This window comes from Trichosurus vulpecula, chromosome 3 (genome assembly GCF_011100635.1).
Source record: "Trichosurus vulpecula isolate mTriVul1 chromosome 3, mTriVul1.pri, whole genome shotgun sequence".
In the NCBI taxonomy this organism is placed as follows: domain Eukaryota; kingdom Metazoa; phylum Chordata; class Mammalia; order Diprotodontia; family Phalangeridae; genus Trichosurus; species Trichosurus vulpecula.
Window position 1 is genome coordinate 274,410,377 of NC_050575.1, and position 21,036 is coordinate 274,431,412.

The 21,036-nt window shown below is 39.5% G+C and overlaps 1 protein-coding gene across 1 annotated transcript; it reads left to right on the forward strand.

Moving 5' to 3' along the window:
• Nucleotides 1–569: 569 nt before the first annotated feature.
• On the forward strand, nt 570–13,271 carry SNRPB2 (small nuclear ribonucleoprotein polypeptide B2). The gene is made up of 7 exons (XM_036752409.1): nt 570–708; nt 2,560–2,648; nt 3,626–3,798; nt 8,945–9,085; nt 10,134–10,184; nt 11,807–11,895; nt 12,345–13,271. The coding sequence occupies exons 2-7, from the start codon at nt 2,585–2,587 to the stop codon at nt 12,502–12,504; spliced, it is 678 nt and encodes a 225-aa protein (XP_036608304.1). The 5' UTR covers nt 570–708; nt 2,560–2,584; the 3' UTR covers nt 12,505–13,271.
• The last annotated feature ends 7,765 nt before the right edge of the window (nt 13,272–21,036 follow it).

The window sequence follows — 21,036 nt, forward strand, 5'->3', positions numbered from 1 at the left end:
ACGATCTTAGAGGGAAGGCACTAGGAGTGGAGGGAGGTGCTTTTGGGCAGAGATAGGCTTGAGCAGAGCCTTGAAGGATGGGGAGAATCTGAATACCTAAAAAGGACAGAGGGAGAGGTGAGCGTAACAACACTGACAAGGTCTGATTTAGAGGTCAAAGAGGCTGCCATTTTCTCTCTTTTTAGTCATTTCTGCAGTTGGGTCTGACCCTCCGTGACCGCATCTGGGGTTTTTCTTGGCAAAGCTACTGGAGTGATTTGCCATTTCCTCGTCCAGCTCGTTTTACAGATGAGGAAACTGAGGCAAACAGGGTTAAGTGACTTGCCCAGGGTCACACAGCTAGTAAATGCCTGAGGCCGGACTATGAACTCAGACAGATGAGTCTCCCTGTCTCCAGGCCAGCCAATTTCCTCTTTTTTTCTGCCCTCACGCCCAACACTCTCCATCCCAACCCGTTCTATTCCTCGAATGTGGTTCTCCTACTGTGCCACTCCGACACTGAGCGCCTGCGCAGAGTGCAGCCCGAGGCTCACGCCCCTTGGAGAATCGACACACTCGGCGCTCTACCCTTCCACGAGCCCGGCGTCGGTGCTCGGCGCTCGATTGACTTGTCTGTCTCTCTATGGACTCCATTTCCGGCTGTTCTCATTTCTCTTCCGGTGTTTCGGCGCGGAGTGAGCATTGGGAGAGGCAACCGAAGCCCGCTAGGTAGGATCTGGGTCTGCGTGATGGAGACCCACCTTCTTTTTATCCTTTCTCTCTCACTCTGGGGCACTGCCGCTGCTTCCCTGGAGGACGGCCCCGCTGGTGTCCTCTCCCCCTCCCTCCTGGCCCGGCCTCGCCTGCGTGGGGTTTGAGGAGGGGAAAGCCGGTGGTCTCGCTGGCGGGGGGGAGGCCGCCTTGGAGCTGGCGGGGCCGAGGCTTCCTACGAGGCGGAGGACCCCAGTTCTCTTGAGCCCATCCGGCGGCCTCCTCACCCCGGACGCCCTCTGTTTAGGCAGGCAGCCTGTAAGCTTTGAGCACTTCCTAGGTGCGGGGCACTGTGCTAAGTATAAAGCCCTGGGGATACAAAAAGAGGCAGAGGACGGGCCCAGCCCAGCGTCTGAGGGGAAATTCGACGAGCAAACAACTTCTGTGCAAACAAGCTATACACAGGTTGAATGGGAAATAATCCACAGTCTGGAGGCACCATCAATCAGTAAAAAGCCCCTACTGTGTGTCAGGCGCTACAATTAAGGGGCATCGGGAAAGGCTTCCTGTAGAGGATGAGATCTAAGCCGGTACTTCAGGGAGGCCAGGAGGAAGAGACGATCATTTTGCCAGTAAATATTAAGTACCTACTGTGTGTCAGGCAGTGTGCCAAGTGCTGGGGATAGAAAAAGAGGCAGAAGATAAGAGTTCTTAGTCTCCAGAGCTTACAATATAGTGGGGGAGACGAACGTGTAAACAAATATATACAAAGCAAGCTATATGCAGGATTAATTGTAAATAACAGAGAAGACACTGGAATTAGTAGCAATAATAGCTAATATTTATATAGTGCCTAGTGTGTGACTCCAGCTGGCCGTAGGGAAAGACAAAAGACAGCCCCTGGCTTCAAGGAGCTTACGGTCTAATATAGAAGAAACAACTGCAAACAAATATGTACAGTGCAAGCTATATGCAGGAAATCCAGGAAGTAATTAACAGAGGGGAGGCACTGGCATTATGAGAGGCTAGGGGAGATGAAGAGGGAAGGAGTTCAGGCATGGGGGACAGCCAGAGGTTTACCACCTTGGTTATGTCCCCAGCTGGAGTCACCTGGGGACCAGGGACCTGAGCTGTGGGAACTAGAGGAGGGTGTCTTGTTGGAAGCCGTTTAGTGAGCACTCACTGCCTGGGTATCCAATCATGTGTATTTGCTGGAGAAGAATCCTTCTTTGGGTGGGGAGAGAGTGATGAAAAAAATAACTGTATGATCCCTGCCCTTGAGAAGCAGAGTTTTGAGTACACAGATTCTGGGCCTGAGAAGAAATGACCCTACTTTACTTGAGTAAGCTCCTAGAGGTAGATGATTCTTCCCCTTTTAGCTTCAGTCAATAAGGTGTCTCTGAAGAACTTTGGAATTGATTGTGGGACATGCGAGATACTGGCAGAGGACTGCTGAAGGTGACATGTTGGCATCAAAGAAGGCTTTGTGCTCTGTGAGCAAAGCAGAATTGAAGTAGCTGGAAAGAAATGCAAGATGGGTAAATTTAGAGAATCCACCCCAAGTGTCCTGTTTGTGCAGATCTGTGGTAGAGCATTCAAACTCCTCTTGGTCTGATCAGCCACAGTAACACTAACAGTGATATCATTTTGGTCCTCAAGAATGAAGGATAACAACCAGCCAACCCAAACACCTAGCCGAGGTGGCCTCCTTTGTAACAGGAGCTTAGTAAATGCTGGGTTGATTCATTGATTTAACAAACAAACTGAGGTAAAATGCATTAGAAAGAAGTATAGACAAATGCTTCACTGCTTTAAACAGGTGAATTTTTAAATGAGAATTTTTTAAAATGAATTTTTTTTTCTTTTTAGGCTTCTCTGAAATTTAATCCAAAACATGGATATCAGACCAAATCATACAATTTATATCAACAATATGAATGATAAAATCAAAAAAGAAGGTAGGTTTTTGTGTATCTGTTTGGCTGCTAGCTTTAGGTTGTGTATCTTTGGTTGGTTGATAGTGAAATTGACTACAAAATATAAACTCTGCACTGAATAAGTTTTTATTCTTTCATATGTACCAAGTAAAATGACCTCATTTCAAAAAGTATTTATTTTCTGTGTTAGAATTTATGTTAGCCAAGTTTACTTGTACTCTTTATGCTTTTTTCTTGTTACTCCTAAATGAGGATCAATATTTTACTATGAGCAAAAATAGCTATATTCTCTCAAACTTTTCCCATATAATCATATGTTTTAAATAGCACTGATTTTGTATGCAGAAAACAAACACTACAAAAGGTTTCTTTAAAATATCTTTCCCCTCCTTCACCCCAATTGCTTATTCCTCTGCTTGAAATATTAGTTTAGGTCATTTGTCTATTATATTACTTTCATTTATGAATATATGGTTACCCCTCTCACCTATCCAGTGAACCACTGTAAGTAACAAAGATTATAAAAGAAGGGAAAATAACAGTTCAGCAAAACCAAACAGCACTTCAGTCATAATATGACAATATATGGATTATTCCACACCCATAGAATCCCACCTCTGCAAAGAGAGATGAAGGTACATTAAATCTAATTTTAACGATTTGAAACTAACTACAGATTGAATTTCAAGGACAACTTGCCTCCTGCTGTTGCTATTTGAAGCTTATAAGTGGAGAGACTGAATTTATTCTATCTTACAAAATCTTTATACTGTCTAGTCAATTATAATGGCTCTTTTCTCAGTGGGAGAGTCTTAATTGGCAGTGTGGCCAAAAAACGAGCAAATGCTCAAAAGCAAAATTAAGCCTTCATAGCTTAAATTCTTCCTTTGCCTGGAATAGAGAATGGGGTTAGCACAAAGTATATGTAATGTTGTTAGCTTTGTACAACATACTTTTTTCATTTATAGTTAACTTGTTTCTTTTCTAATTTTGCATAGAACTGAAGAGATCATTGTATGCACTCTTTTCTCAGTTTGGCCATGTAGTGGATATTGTAGCTTTAAAGACCATGAAGATGAGAGGGCAAGCTTTTGTGATATTTAAAGAACTCGGCTCATCTACAAATGCTTTGAGACAGTTACAAGGCTTTCCGTTTTATGGTAAACCAATGGTAAGTTTTTTCAGCCCATACCTTAGTTTTTATTTTTTCATTTTCTCTATGAAGAAGAAGCATAAGGTACTAGATAAAAGTGCTAGACCTGCCTTCATGTAGACCTGGGAATGTATGCAACCTCCACACCCATGTAATGCCTGTGTGATTGGGCAAGTCACTTTTCTTTGTTGCTTCATTTCCTCATCTTTAGAATGAGAATGCTGGACTAGATGGCCAGCCTCTAGATAAATCTGCTGTCCTATGACCTTAAAATTGTTACCGTAGATTTACATGTACTTGAGATTATCTTTATTTGAGGTTGAAACTTTTATGCTCGAGACATAGTTTTGGATGCTAGTTTGTGATTTCATTTTGCCTGAAGAAAGTAGTCACTAATAGCTATTGTTTTTCTCAAATGAGTTTAGTTGAGTGAGTAGGGGATATAATTGAACTCTTCACGTTCTTTAAGAGCAGAGGTTAATATGTTATATAAAGCAATTTTACAACTAGATAAATTATTCCTTTTCAAAGAGAATGAGATAATGCCCGAAGTCTCCTTTTCTGATAGAATGGTCCCACTGGGCTCTTGCATCTCTCAGTCAACTTAGTACAGTTTTAGATAGTCACCTGCTAATGATTTTCCTGTAGGTGAGAGAATCATAGGATCATAAGATTTTTAATTGAAGATCACCTGTTCAGGGATTCTTAAGCTTTTTTGTGTCATGGATACCTTTGGCTGTTTGTTGAAGCCTCTTAGCTCCTTTTAAATGCATAAAGTAAAATATAGGATTGTAAAAGAAACCAATTGTATTAAATTAAAATTATCAAAATATTTAAAAAACATGTTTGTGGACCTCAATTTAAGAACCTTGTATCTAAACAAAGCTGCTTGTTTGGCAGAGGGGGAGGCTGAGGTCTAGAGATGGGAGGTAATTTGCCAGAACTCTAGGGCCGTCATCAAAGGGAATCCTGTCCTTGTGCTTAGGAACCCCAGGACCAGGGATGGTAGTAGTTTAGCTTGAGGAAGCAAGTGTCTTTCACTTGAGTGAAATCTGTCAACAAGCATTTTTATTAAGTTCTACTGTGTGCTGTGCTGTGCTAAGCCTTGGGAATACAAAGAAAAATTGACATATGTTCCTTGTTCTCGAGAAGCTGATGTTCTAGTGGAGAACACACAGTGGTGCATCATTAAGTAAATATGAACTACGTACAGAGTAGAATCAAGGTAATCTTAGAGGAGAAGCATTAGCTGCTTGGGGACAGAGAAAGTCCTGTAAGAGTTAGTGTGTAAGCTGAATTTTGAAGGAGTTCTGAGAGGCGGAGGTTAAAAAATTAAAAAGATTCTGGACATAGGGAAGAGCAATTGCAGAGACACAAAGAAAGGAGAAGGGAGCCTCATGGCTAATGGGGAACAACAAGGAGACCAGAATGACTGGACCATAGAGTGCATGGATGGCAGTGATTATCAGATAGGAGAAAACCAAAGGAGCCATTGGAGTTTGAGTAGGGGCGGAGATGACAATGGCCAGATCTGCAGCCTTGGAAAAGACAGAAGGGGACAGGAAGACTGAGGAGGAGGCTGTCGAAGTCATCGGGGCAAGAGGGGATGAGACCCTGAAGAAGGTGATATATGTAGGAATAGAAAGAAGGAGAGTGGTTGGAGAGATAATGTTGAGGAAGATGCTTAGATTAGGCAACAGATGGGGTATGTGGACAAGGAAGAGTAAGTGGGGTACAGCAGGTATACCAACTGGTCGCAGAGGGTCAGAGTTCACATACTATTTCCGTTTTACTGGATGCCTGAATAGCCTTGGGCAAGTCACTGAAACTCTTCATTCCTCTGTTTTTTTTCTAGTCTATAAAATGATAGAGTTGAACTTAGATGACCTACAAGACCCCGATCAGCCCAGTTTTAAATCTGTTCTGTGACTGACAGAATGGATAATGATTCTAATTCATTCCTGTCAAAACCACCCCATTTGTGGGTTTCCTGGAAATTGAGCGAACCAAGTACATTATTTATACTACTCATTAACGTAAATGTCAGACATTAAAACTTTTTTCACTACAGGCCATGGGGAGCTTCTCCTGGCTGTCTCTGCTTGACCAGATCTCCTTTTTTCAAATTTTCCTAGAGCTCTTTAGGTCTTTGCTTTCTCTCCTTCATACCTTACTACCCAACCAGCGTTATGCTTACCCCAGAATCTCAGAATGAGAAGGGATCTTAGTCCAAAGTCCGAAACTAAACTTGTACAGAAATTTCTTCTACTACATACTCAACAGGCATCTAGCTTTGTTTTTCTCTTTGGTGAACCACTGCCTCCTGAAGCATCCCATTCTACTCTTTAAAAATCTCTCATTGTTAAGCTGTTTGTCCTACCTCTTAGCAACTTCTACCCATTATTCCTAGCTCTGCCTGCTAATGCCAGGGAAAATAAGTATACTCTTTTCTACATGACATGCCTTTGAATTCTTGAAGACTGCTATCCTATCTATTTAGGTACACCCTTCTATTATCCCTACCCCTACCTCACTTCTCTGGGCTAAATATCTCCAGGTCCTTCAGCCGAGCTTTTTAAAGCTTTTAATATGTGTCACTTATCCCAATCACCTCCCACCACCCTTGCCTTTTGTAGAATAGGAGACATGGGTTCTAGGCATGACTGATCCTAACTAGCTTCATTGGGTGGGTCTCTAGGCCTCATTTTATTTATTTGTAAAATGAGGTGCAGCTAAATGATTTGACATTCCTTCCAGCTCTGATATTTGCTGATTCTCAATGTCAATCAGCAATCTTATGTGAGGAACAATAGTAGGCCAATTTATCTGTGTTACATTCTTCTAATATAAACATATAAATAAGGTAATAGTTCCTAGAATACTTAATCACACTGTTCAGGATGTAGGGATAGATATTATGAAGTTTAAGCTTTGAGGGCAGCTAGGTGGTGCAATGGAGAGAACAGCAGGCTTGGAGTTAGGAAGTTCTGAGTTCAAATGAGGCCTCAGAAATTTACTAGCTATGGAACCCTGGACATGTAAGTCACTTAACCTATGTTTGCCTCAGTTTCCTTATAATAGGAATAATACTATCACCTACCTCCCAGGGTTGTTGTGAGGATTGAATGGGATTATATTTGTAAAGTGCTTATTAGCACAGTGTCTGGCACACAGTGTACACCATATAAATGTTAGCTGCTGTTGTTATTAATTAGATATTTGGGGGAAATGAAGGATAAATACATAGGAAACACTCACAGTAAAAACGTTATTTGGGAACACAGATTCAGACTGTATCCTAAGAGAATATCTAATGACAAAATTTAGTGACAGCCTTTCTCAGACTTTTCCTAATTCCTTCTTAACCAATCCATAGATTGTTTCCCACCAAAGATATTACACGGTTCTGCAAAAAAGAAAATTTCTTTTATTTGATACATCATCTTTCCCTTCTACTCCACTTCACACCATTGCCTTTACTTTAAATTTCTCATCAGCTTCTCTTTGACCAGGGCAGAATTCTTGGCTTTTAAATAGGCAGGTAATAATTTATAAGCAAGAAAAATAGGTATTAACTAGAAATTGTTCCACTTTGAAATGGGAATAACATTAGTTTATAAATAAATAAGTAGGCAGCTTGGAGGCAGCTAGATGGCACAGTGGATGTCTTTGTGAGTTCAAATGCAGCCTTTTGCACTTACTAGCTGTGTAACCATGGGCAATTCACTTAACCCTGTTTGCCTCGGTTTTCTCATTTGTAAAATGAGCTGGAGAAGAAAATGACAAGCTACTCCAGTATCTTTGCCAAGAAAACCCCAAAATGGGGTCACAAATTGTTGAGCATGACTGAAAAAACCCCACAGCAAGTAGGCACTTGTATTCTCTGTGCACCTAAATAATTTGATTAATCTTGTTAATGTCCGTAGTCAACAGACATTAAGTGCTTACTGGGAAAACAAAAAAAACGCAAAAAACAATCCTTGCTCTCAAGGAGCATCTATTCTAATAGGGAAAACAGTGTACCAATACAAGGTACATGCAAGATACATTCAGAATAAATAAGGGTAATCCAAAAAAGGGAAGACTTTAGCAGCCAGTAGGGCAAAACATCTTGCCATTGGCATTTGAGTTAAGTCCTGAGAGAAGCCAGGAATCCTAAGAGGAGAGGTGTCAGCATTCTAGAGCCACGGGGACAGCCAATGTAAAGTCATGAACATGGCACATGGCATGTCATTTTCTGGGAACTTTAATTGGGTCAGTACAGCTGGGACATAGAGTGGAGGGAAGTACTGGTGTAAGAAGTCTTGGAAAGCAAGAAGGGGCCAGAACCACTGAAGCTCTTTGAGTGAAGGAGTGCTAATTAAGCCTGTGCTTTATAAAAATCACCTTGGCTGCTGAGTAGAAAACAGATTGGAGAGGCGGGAGACTTAGGATAGGGAGAAGAATTAGAAGACTGGAGTTGTCCATGTGAGATATGAACTAGGATTTTGGCTGTACGAGTAGAATAAGGGACTTGTATAAGAGGTGTTATGAGGGTAGAAGCAAGATTTAGTGACGGATTTGTTATGTGGGTAAGTTCTAGTGAGGAATTGAAAGTGATACTGAGATTGTGAGCCTAGGTGATTTTGAGAAAATTGGTGGCGTGCTCTCAACAAATGAGGAAGTAGGGTTTGGGGAAAAGATAATAAATTTTATTTTAGTAAAGTATACTTAAATGCCATAAAGATGTCTCAAAGCAAGCAGAACTTGCTTATGTGAACTAAATGGCCTATGACAAAAATATATCGCTAACCTTTTGTGATTTTCTATGTTCTGTTGTCTAAGGAGAGCATTAGGAGCTATTTATGCAGAAAGGGAAGTTGTACAGATAATCCAAGATCAGCTTATTGGCATTTAACAAATACTTGTTGATGGATTATGCTGAGGTTTCATTTCTAAGTATATTTGTACTATTACCTCATTTGATACAAGCCTAAAACATACCTCTTAAATGGCGAATAACAAAACAATGACACTTCTATCTGGCAAGAAAAAATTTTCTAATTGTGATACAGGTTTCTTAGACATGTTGTATCTAAATGAGCAGCAATATTTTAGTAAAGAAGTCTGAAATATTTATGACATTTAGAATAATAAACTCAATCTTTTTTAAAAATTTAAACAGCGAATTCAATATGCAAAAACAGACTCTGATGTAATCTCTAAAATGCGTGGCACTTTTGCTGATAAGGAGAAGAAAAAAGAGAAGAAAAAGGCTAAATCTTTGGAACTGACTGCCAATGCTGCAAATAAAAAGCCTGGTCAGGTAAGCTGAGAAAAATGCATTAAAAACTTTGTAAGAATAATCGTCTTTCATGTAAAGATTTCAGGGTTGGTTTTTTTTTTCATTAGCACTTTTGCCTCAGAGGATTTATATATTATTGTGTGTTTGAAGAGTCATTTTTTTTAAAGGTTTATTGTTAATGTTGAAGTATTGGAATTCTGAAAATCCAATAAAATTTGTGTCATAGTAGGTAAAAGACTCAGAAATAGGTATGCTAATCAACTGCATAGATATTGACCATGAAAATGTGTCAGCCAAATTATTTACATAACATTTCATTTCATTGGTTTTAAATGTATATTGCCAGCTCACAAGCTGAGTGGCTGAAGTCTCAAGCTCTTACGATTCTCATTATATTATGATGTATATGAGTAAATCATTGACATTTTTAACACTAGAATGACCAGGCTCATAAATTCACATAAAATATATTATAATTTTATTTAGAAACAAAGATTTTTCAGCCTCTTTATTTTTGCCTCCTAGATTTAAAGAAGTGCACTGTGTTAAGCAGCTTTTTCCTTTGAGGCATTCTTAAATTCTGGTCTTTCTACTGTTAAATACTTCATTCAAGCCCCTTTTCTGTGAATGTTTTGAGTAACTTTAGTGAGAGATTTAATGTAGGTTATACAGCAGAATTTAAGATTATCACTCTGAAAACAACTATTGAATGTTTTAGAAATAAATTTCATTGGGTGCAGTTTTTTTTTCCCTTTAGTCACATTCCCTTTAGTCACAATAGGTGGCTATTTCTGGAAGTGTTTATCTTTTCTTTTATGTCAAGGTTTTTCTTCTAATCGAAGATAAAATTGAAACTTTTGGTTGGAAAATTTGAAACTTTACAAGCTTCATTTATGTAAGATTTGTAAAGGTCAGGACTGGGCTTTATGTGTTTTAGATCTGGCATCAAAAGTTATATTCTTAATGGAACACAAAATATAATAGCTTCCTGAAGCTATTATAGTACTTAAGTAATTATAAATCTGAGCTCCTGAGAAATTGTAACCTTGTTTTATGTTTCTCTTGTTAGGCCACACCAAATTCAACTAACACTCAAGGAAATTCAACCCCAAATCCTCAGGTAACCTTTCTTTATAGAGTCCTTTAAAAAAAAAAAAAAGAACCGTCCAAGGATAAATTATATGAAGATAGAAAATACCATATCAAGAAGGGCAGAAGTTTTTCAAACATAGCAAGTTGCCTCAGAAGAAAAACATTTCTAAAAGGAAATAGAGTACTCTTCCTTTTAAAGGGGAAGAAAACTAAGGTGTAGAGTTCTTCTCTTATCTCACAGGTCAAGCTAATGTCAGAGTCAAGAGTGTTAGAGCAGAAGCACCTTTAGAACATAAGTCATATCTTGGGATCATAGGTCTATGGTCCAGAGCAGGGTATCGAACTCAAGCTCAAATAGAAATGGAGGCCACTAAACTGTACATAATATCTCTGACTTAGAAAATTACATATTAACATTATCAGTTCTATTGTATATTTTGTTAAATAAAATTGAAATTAAAATGTAATCTAAATGTGGATTAAAATATCTGGCTCCACTGTACTCTGTTTAGTACCTCTGATCTAGAGCTAGAAGGGACTTAAGTGGTTTTTTAGTGCATTCTCTTCATTTTACAAGAAAACTGAGGCCCACTGAGGATGACTTACTTTGGGTCAAACATGAAGTAAGCATCAGAGGTGGGATTTGAACCCAGCTCCTATGATTTGAGACTTACTCATCTTTGCGATGCATAGGGATTATTGGACAGATAATGTGACATAGTGGAAAGTACACTAGACTTACAGTCCATAGACCTGGGTTTGAGTCCCAGTTCACCACTAACTTGGAAGTTTTGTGATCTTTGATAAATGACTTAATTTCAATTTCATTATCTGCAAAGTGAGGATAAAATCTACCCTACCTATCTCACAGAGATGTGAAAAATCAATTGAGATGATGTATGGAAAGCATTATCTGAATGTTTGAAGTTATCTTCTTTATCCCCTATGGCTTTTTGCATGCAGTAGATACTCATATTTGTTGAATGATGAAAGTAGAATCTGAGACTGATAGCTTTTCCATATAAGTAATCCCTAACAGTTTTCTTTAATGAATATGCATATATATTATATATAGGGGATATGATAGTTGTATTCATTTGAAGGGCTGTAATGTGGAAATGTGATCAGACTTGTCATGCTTGGCACCAGGGAGCAGATTTTCCTAAAACACAAGTTTGACCATTTCATTATCCACACCCACACCCAGTAAGCTCCAGTGGCTCCCAGTCACCTACAGGATCAAATACAAAATCCTCTGTTTGGTATTCAGAGCCCTTTATGACCTCCTCTTCTCTGTCCCCCTTACCTTTTCAGTCTTCTTATATCTTATTCCCTGCCATGCACTCTTCAGTCCTGTGACACTGACCTCCTGGCTGTTCCACAAAAAAGATATTCCATCCTCTTCGTTAATGAGGAAAGTTTGGGAATCAGAAGGATTTTCTGTACAAACAAATCTGCTACCTACCAGTAAATCCTACCAGCAAAAATGTGAATTTCTGAACTCTTTATATAATATATATTTTCTTCTCTGAACTCTAATGTCACTTATAGTCTATTAGACTCTTCGAAGTTTTTGGTTTAAGATAAGAACAAAGAAGATTACAACCAGTTCCTTTTCTTGTAACCTAAATTTATTTTGCATTTTTGTAGGTGCCTGACTACCCACCGAATTATATTTTATTCCTAAATAACTTGCCAGAGGAGACTAATGAAATGATGTTATCTATGCTGTTTAATCAGTAAGTTTGTTTTGTTGTTGTGTTTTTTTTAATAAATGAGTCTTTGCTTCTAATGAAAGCCCCATGATAGAATAAATTATAATTTCATGATTTTAATCTATCTGTTCATTACAGAATAACAATTTTTTGCTAGTTTGCTGATTTGGTCTAGGATTGTCAGTTGAACTTAATACCCATGCATAAAACATGAGACAAAGCTTTGATAAAACTTAGTATACGTGTGTGTGTATCTGTCTATATATACAAACATATTTATATATGTATGGATAGATAGTTTTTTACAGTACTGATATTACAACTCACTTTTTGTTTAGAGTAGTGTGTGTTAAGGACAGATACACAAAGCCCTTTATCATTGTGTGTAGGGGGAGGGAGTTGTTTGCAATCAATTTTTTTCATAATTAACATCAGATACATTACTCATTTCCCTCCTTCCTTTTTAATTAAAGGTTTCCTGGTTTCAAAGAAGTACGGTTGGTACCTGGAAGACATGACATTGCTTTTGTGGAGTTTGAAAATGATGGACAGGCTGGCGCTGCCAGAGATGCCTTACAAGGATTTAAGATCACACCATCCCATGCCATGAAGATTACATATGCCAAGAAATAGCTTTATGGACATTCTTTCAATGACTTGGTTTTATTTATGGCTTCTGTTCTTTGTTTTTTCAAAAGATACAAATCAGAAATTTTGAAGAGCTTTCTGAGGGCAAAAGTGAAAATAAACATTTTGTGTAAACTTTTTTTTAAACTCAAATTCTCCAGTGTTCCCTACAAATTTAGGGTACTGCAACATGCAAGAGACATTTTGTATAATTAAAACTTAGTTTTATTCACTATGTAATGTTATGCCTTTTTTTGGCCCATTTTCCCCTTTATTTGTTTGTTCTATATTGTAACTTTTTCTATGACCACATCTTGTGTTTTCCTAATCACATTTATTTTGGAATGATCAAGATTTGAAATATTAAAAAAGCTCAAGATGTATTTGAGAAAGGAAATTAGTAAACAGCTAATTTTTTTTCATGTTGGTAGAAAATGGTTATCTGAGAGAGTAAAAGAAAAATGATAGAAAGTAACTATTTCCTGCCTTTGGGGAGGACAGGTGAAAAGAGGGTTATGAATTTGAAGTTCTTGAACTCTCAAGACTAAGAGAGACCCAAGTGTCATCTGATGGTAGTCTTTAGATGAGGTTATACCTAAACAATATGAGTATAGATTTTTTCAAATTTTATTTAAACTTTAAAAATTAATACCTTTTCTTTTTCAGTTACCTTCATTTCCTACCCCAGTCCAGCACTAAAGAAGCTTATTGTTTTTAAGCCTGATATTAAAATGCCTCTAGGAAAGAAAATAAAGTTTTCCTTTTAAGCTTAATTGGGTATATTTCCGACTACATTGGGCTTCGGGTACCCTCTCTGACCGCCTACAGTTCCACAAGGCTTTTCTTGTCTTGCCTGGGCACTCTCTACCCTTACCACTTTTCAGCCACACACAGCCACTTGATTCACTGTGAACATTCTACCCAGGGCCAAACTCCTGTGGACAATGATAATCTACCTGTATTTATTCCTCAGTCATTAACTTACTCCCAACTGATCATAACCACCCCTTCCCAGTGATTATAAACCTGCAGAGGGCCACTGTTCAAATCCTGTTCCCCTCACTGATTGTTCTCATTCCCATCACTTCCTCTCCTCTCCTCCTCTCCTCCTTCCCTCCCTCTCTGGCGTGTGTTCTAGAGGTAACAAGCTAGATTTCATCTTAATCTTTTTTCCTTTCTTACTCACTTTTGCACTCACTGAGACCTGTGAGCCTCTGAGTGACAGCACTGATTGCACTTAGAACTCATGCACCCCAACTCCCTACGCTCAGCAGGGGATTTTGATTACTCCTTGGCAACTTCAGGCTCTCCTTCCACCAGCAGTACCCAGTAGTCTCCCCTTCCTTGACATTCAATCCACATTTATCACTCAACCAAGATTCTGGTAGCTGTTAACTACTGACCTACAAGACACTACTCCCTCAAGAAGTTCGGTTTCTGGATAGGTTTTTCCTCCTCAACTTCTACCCTCCTATAGGGGACTTCACCACATGTTGATAACCCCTCCTTCCCTCCCCCCACACCTCACCTTCCCAGTTCATCAGCTTACTTATTTCCCATGACTTATTCCACCCAACCCTTGAACTTACCATCACCCGCAAGCATTCCACATCCATGTTCATGAACTTTAAATTCCTGTATCTGGTCATCATCTCTTTTCATTCCACCTCTCCTTCTGCTTTACAACTTCAAACCCTTTCTTGATCTTTACCATAATGTCCAAATCCCTCCAACCCTTAATTCTTTCCCAGTGCATTAGGTATGCTCTCCCTTTCCCATCTTAATCCCTTGGTGAACCAGTTCAACTCTACACTCTTCTCTCAAGTCCCTTGCCCCTTTATCCCATCAATGATCTTAATCCTTTCAAATCCCAGCCCTGGATTGCTCTCACATTCTGCTAAACGAAGCTGGAGAAAGTCATGATACCCTATTAACTGAGTCTACTACGAGAAGATCTCAACGGAGCCTTTGGGTGTAGGGAGGCAATCCTCTTACACTTCCCTAGTCCACTATCCCACTTACCACAGTGACTTTTCTAAACTTTCTTCCCCTTCCTCAAACCTCCCAGAGCTCCCTCTCTCCAACTTTCTCAACTAGAATCATTATATTTGAAAAAGTTGAGGCCCTTTGCAGAGGGCTCCTTGTCTCCTCTTCTTTGTCTCAAGTAAAGTAGATGCCTTCTGCCACTGTTTCTTCAATCTTGTTTCACGTGAAGAGGTGACCCTTCTTGCCAAGGCAAATCCCTCTATATGCACAAGTGCTCTTATTCCATTATACATTCTCCAGCAGATCTTATCATCCCCACTCTCTGTCATCATCCCTACATCTACTACTAGTGTTTTTTTTAATTTAAAATATTTTGTTGTTAAAAAATGCAAATCTTATCTGAGCTTTCAGTAGATCGTATTTTTTAATTTATTTTTCTTTTCAACACATTCATTTCCATAAGATTACAAGATTTTGAGTTACAGATTTTCTCCCCATCTCTACCTTCCCCCCACCCCAAGATAGCATGTATTCTGATTGCCCCTTTCTCCAGTCTGCCTCCCTTCTATCACCGTCCCCGCCACCCCTCTCCCCCTCCCACCATTCTCTTTCCCCTTACTTTCTTGTAGGGCAGGATAGATTTCTATACCCCATTGCTTGTATATCTTATTTCCCAGTTGCATGTAAAAACAATTTTTTAAACATGTGTTTTTAGAACTTTGAGTTCCAAATTCTCTACCTTCTTTCCTCTCCACCCACCCTCCTTGAGGAGGCAAGCAATTCAGCATAGGTTATACATGTATTGTTATGTAAAACACTTCCATAGTAGTAGTCATGTTGTGAAAGACTAACTATATTTCCCTCCATCCTATCCTGTCTCCCTTTATTCGATTTTCTCCTTTGGCTCTGTTCCTTTTCAGAAATGTTGGCTTTTGACTACCTCCTCCCCCAATCTGCCCTCCCTTCTATCATCCCCTCCTCTTAACCCCTTCCCCCCCTGCTTTCATGTAGGTACTGCTAGTATTTTAATCTTGTTTGCTGGCTGCTTTCCTACTATCCGCAAACATGCCCATTTCTCTTCCTCAAAATAATCCTTTCTTGATCCATCCATCCCTGCTAGCTGTTGTGCTGTATCTCTGCTCTCTTGTGTCTAAACTCCTTGAGATGGTAATTGACATTAGATACTTCTACTTCCTCTCGCTTTACAGTCTGGCTTCCACCCTCATCATTTAATTGATACTGCTCTCTCTCTAAAGTTACTAATGATCTCTTAATTGCCAAAACTGATGGCCTTTCCTCAAACCTCATTCATCTTGACCTCTCTGTAGTCTGACAATCAACCCCTTCTCCTTGATAATCTCTTCCTTGACACTTCTCTGTCTTGGCTCTCCTCCTACCTGTCGGCTGAGTCTTCATCCGGGTCACACCCACTAACCACGGGAGTCCCCCAAGGCTCTTTCCTGGGAAATGTTATACTTCTATACTATTATACTTCCCATGGATTTAGTTATCTTCTCTGTGCAGATGACTCTCAGATCTACTTGTCCAGCCCTGACAGCTCTCCTGACCCCTGGTCTTGCATCTCCAACTGTCTTATAGACCTCTTGAAGTGGATATTGCATACACATCCTAAACTCAACATGTCCAAAGCTGAACTCAATATCTTCTTCCCCCCCCAACCCTCCCTTCTTAATTTCTTTATTACTCTTAAAGATACTTCTATTTTCCTTGACACACAGGCTCAAAACCTAGGTGTCATTCTGATTTCCTCACTCATGTCCCACATTCAATCTATTGCCAAACCGGGATGATTTTACCTTCTGAATTCCTCTCATCTATGACCGCTTCTTTCCTCAGACACTGCCACCAGCCTGGTCCAGGCTCTCATCATCTCACTTCTAGACTATTGCTGCAGCCTTTTGGTTGGTCTCCCTCCTCCTTTTCACCTCCTAGTTTCCCTGGCTTCCTTTTAAGTCTCAGCTGAAGTCCTGTCATCTGCAAGAAGGCTTTCCCAATCCTTCATTTTGGTGCCTTGCCTCTGAGACTATTTTCAGTTTATCCTGTCTATATCTTGTTTGTACATGGCTATTTATATGTTGTCTCTCCCATTAGACTGTGAGCTCATTGAGATTAATGCAGCACTTTAAGGTTTGCAAAGCCATTCATAAATATCTCATTTTGTCCTCCCTGCCCCTCCCCCCCCCCAAATGCTGGGAGTTAGGGACTGTTCTCATTCTCATTCTACAGATGAGGAAACAGGTTAAGTGACTCGCTCAGGGTCACACAGCCTGAGTGTATGTGAGGCTAGAATTGAATTCCGGTCTTCTTGATCAGAGGCCCAGCACTCTATGCACTGTTCCACCCAGCTACATCTTAATACAATATTAAACATTTATTTTTGTACTTCTTTTGATAATTTTCTTTCCTATAATGGGGATTTTTTTTCTAAATTTAGAGGAAGATACTATTCAAATGGGAACCTTTGCTTTGCCACTAGTGTTTTGCGAGTCAGAGAGGATTGTGAATTCCCATGAGTCCTAAAAGTCTTCTGGGAGAAGTTCATTTCCCTGGGTAGGAAGTGACTAGACTAGAGGAAAAAATTTAGATATACATTCAGCCAATCTACCTTCTATGAAATACTTAAAGGATTAGGCCATTGCTGTGCTTTGGTCATAAGGTTTTGCTTTTTTTTTTTCCGAAGGAGTAAGGTTAATGACGAGAGTTTAAGGGCAAGGAGGCATGAAATTGGAAGTTTCTGTAAGTCTCACTATTTTTCCATTTTTTAAATCTTAGCTTTCAGGTTTTTTAAGCTGTTTACTCTGGGATCTAATAGATTTTAACCAGGTTCCTTGCCCACATTCTACCAAAGAACATCACATGTGAGGAATACCAAGGTTGCAGACACAATTTTTTCTTGAATTTGGTCCTAGAGACAGTGGCAGATAGTATTTGGCATAGAAACTGATTCCAGGAGTGTGGGAGAAAATTTTTGTGCTTAGAGTTGGAGGGCAGGAGAGGAAATCTGGAAGCTTCAGAGGAAGGAGTGAGAAAGTCAATCTACAAGGTAAGCACTATAATAAAGATGTTTCTTCAGGCCTCTCTCCATGTGGTGGGGACACATGTCATTTGTCAGATTTCCTTCCATATCTATGTGTAGGGGGTGCCATACCTTCTAGTTTTCTTCTTTATAACCCAAACTAATATAAGTAAAGCAAAACTTTACAAAACCTCTGTCTAGCCTACTAGTCCTCAAACTCTGTATTCTGCTCTTTTCTTGGGCTGCTGGAGGAACAGGGGCATGTGGGTAACCATACCTACAACAAAATCGTTAGCATATTTTTCTTTTACTATGGGCTTTCAAACTTAAAAAAACATTAACTAAAATATAGTTATATATAGTTTTGCTTAGTAATTTCATTGCCCAGTTATGACCTACATACTGTTGTCATTTCTAAAAATGTCTCTCAAAACAACAATCTTATATTTGCCTTCTTATAGACTTGTCTGTAAATGTTAGGCTGAGTAGAACAATTCATACTTTCATTCCTTTCCTGGCTCTGCTTCTGACTCTAAAATCTCCATGCCTGAGTTGCCTTCTCACCCTGGATCATTCCTCTGCCCCTACAACCTCTCCCATTTATGAGTTCCTCCAGAGTCTCCATTTTGAGGAAAACCCCAAGCCAGCCATTCTTCATTACTCTCCTGACTTTGGACATTAACACCATTTCTCCCTTCCCTACTGGAATGTATCGCCCTTGAGGTCAAGGACTGTCTTGCTTAAACTGTATGCCTGGTGCTACAGTGCCTGGCACATAGAAAGCACTTAGAAAATGCGTGTTGACTAGGTTTTATAATAATTTAGATCTTTGAGGCCAGCCAGTTGACAGAAATGGAAATAAACATTTCTCCTTCACGAAGTGTGGATAATGATTTCTGATATATTACTGTATGAAATGGAATGCATAAAATGTAAAGGTACATTGAGTTGTAGGGCAACAAAGTGGTGAAGTGGATAGAGCTCTCGGCCTAGAGTCAGAGGCCTGAATTCAAATCTTCCCTCAGACATTTAAAGCTGTACGATCCTAGGCAAGTCACTTGATCCCTGTTTGCCTCAGTAATCTCATCTGTTCGATGGGGACATCACCTGTCTCCCAGGGCTCTTATGAAGATCAAATGAGATAATTGTAAAGCTGTCAGCCCAGTGCCTGGTACACAGTAATTACTATATAGATGTTAGCTATGATAGCTGTTATTTGTCCAGATACATTAAAGTTCGACTTATACTTTTATCACTACTTGTAGCTTAAAGAGTTGTAGAATATCATGCTATGCTACTGCTTTATACAACTCTTCTCTCTAGGGAAAGGTTTGAAAATATAAATATTTAAAATGCCCTAGGATGCGGGCCTTCAATGTGTGTGTGTGTGTGTGTGTGTGTGTGTGTGTGTGTGTGTATGTATGTGCACGTGCGTGTATGCGTGCCCTTCATTTGAAACTTTGTCACCCATTAGGGATGGAAGGTGGACAACAACAGGAAATCGAGGCTGCCAGGAGAAGGATGAAATAGATAAAAGGGAGAGGGTCATGGCTGTAGCCATGTTCCTTCCCTATTGCATGAATGCTAGCCAGCTGCAGGACCTCAACCCCCTCCTTGTGGCCTATGATATTTCAAGCTGGCATTTCAAATGCCTCCAGAAATAAGGGTAAGGCCAGAGACTGGGATAAAGGGATATATCAGGTTAGGTTCCTTGATGGACTCGTACGTTATAAATGCCCACCTGGAAACCCTTGTCTTACCTGGGGACTTGTCACATGGTGTGGTGGAAAGAGCACAGACTTTAGAGTAAAAAGCTCTGAGTTTGAAGGCTCTTGCACTCTGATGGCCATGGACAAGTCAAAGTATTAAGCACCTACTTTATTTATGCCAGGCTTTGTGCTAGGTGTCCATTGCACAAGAACTGAAAATAAATCCCTACTTGCATTCTAACAGGGGAGAGCAGTACATACATAGTAGGTACCCAATAAATGTTTATTAATTGATTGACATGTATGGCATAAATATAAAATGAATAAATATAAACAAATATAAATAGATATGTACAAGGTATTTTGGGAGGAAGAACACTAGCAGCTGGGAAGAATTAGGAAAGGTGTGTAGAAGGTAGTGTTTGAGCTACCTCCTGAAGACATGGATGGAGGATCAAAGGTGTGGAAATGGGTTATGGAGTGTCCTGGGGAGGAAAAGCTCTGTTTGTCTGGATTACAGTGTGGGAAGGGAAGTAACGTCCACTGAGTCTCAAAAGATAGGTCAGGCCTTAGAGGGATTTAAAAGCTAAATATAGGGGGTTGTATTTGATTCAAAAGGCAATAGGAAGAAAGACTCTGGAGAGGACTGAGTAGAGAAGTCCCATGATCGGATGTGAAGCTAAGGAAATTATTTTGGCAGCATTGTGTAGGACTGGAGGGGAGAGAGACTTGAGGCAGGGACACCAGTTGGGGGACTGCTGCAATAATCTAGAAAAGAGGTGACAAGGGCCTGAGCTGTGTCAGTAAAGATAAACAGTAGATGCAGGCGATGTGAAGGTAGAAATGACAAGATTGGACAACTGATGTGGGGATAACGCTGAGGTTGTGAACCTGATAAAGAATGGTGGTGACAAAAACAGAGAAGTTTGGAAGAGGGGATGATTTGAGGGCAAAGATGATGAGTTCTGTTTTGGACATTTTGAGTTGGAGAGATCCCCAGGACAACCAGTTTGAAATACATTTTTACTTATTTCAGAGAGTTATAAACCTTTCCTGATCCCCCTTAATGCTAGTGCTTTTCTCTGAGATTATTTCCAATTTATCCTGTATATATCTTTGTACACAGTTGCTTACATTCGTCTCACCCATTAGACAGTGGGCACCTTGAGAGCAAGGATTGGTTTTTTTTTTTTAATTTTGGACTTTCTCTGTGTTTTCAGTGCTAGTACAATGCCTGGTGTATAGTAGGTGATTAATAAATGCTTGTTGATTTGACTGGATGACCTTAATTTGTTCAGTCATTTCAGTTGTGTCCAACTCTTGGTGACCCCATTTGGGGATTTTCTTGGCAAAGTTACTGGAGTGGTTTGTCATTTCCTTCTCTTGCTCGTTTTACAGATGAGGAACTGAGGCAAACAAGGTTTAAGTGACTTACCTAGGGTCACCTAGCTAATAAGTGTCTGAGGCAGGATTTGAACTCATGAAGATGAGTTTTCCTGATTCCAAACCCAGTGCTTTAGATCTACTGCACCACCTAGCTGTTCTGATGACCTTAAAACACAATGTTAATGAGTTAATAATAATCATAAGGCTAAATATTTTTGTGTGATACATAACTGTGCTCTAATTTTATTTTAAGAAAAACAAATCCAGGTGTGTATTTCCAATAAATTCATTGAAATGTAAGTAGCAGGTCTTCACTCATGAGTTGTAAAGAACTGAGAGCTAAACTACTACTTTAATACATGTTTTAAAAAATTAAAACAAATAATACTCTAACTTTCCGTGGTCATTTAAAACTTAAAA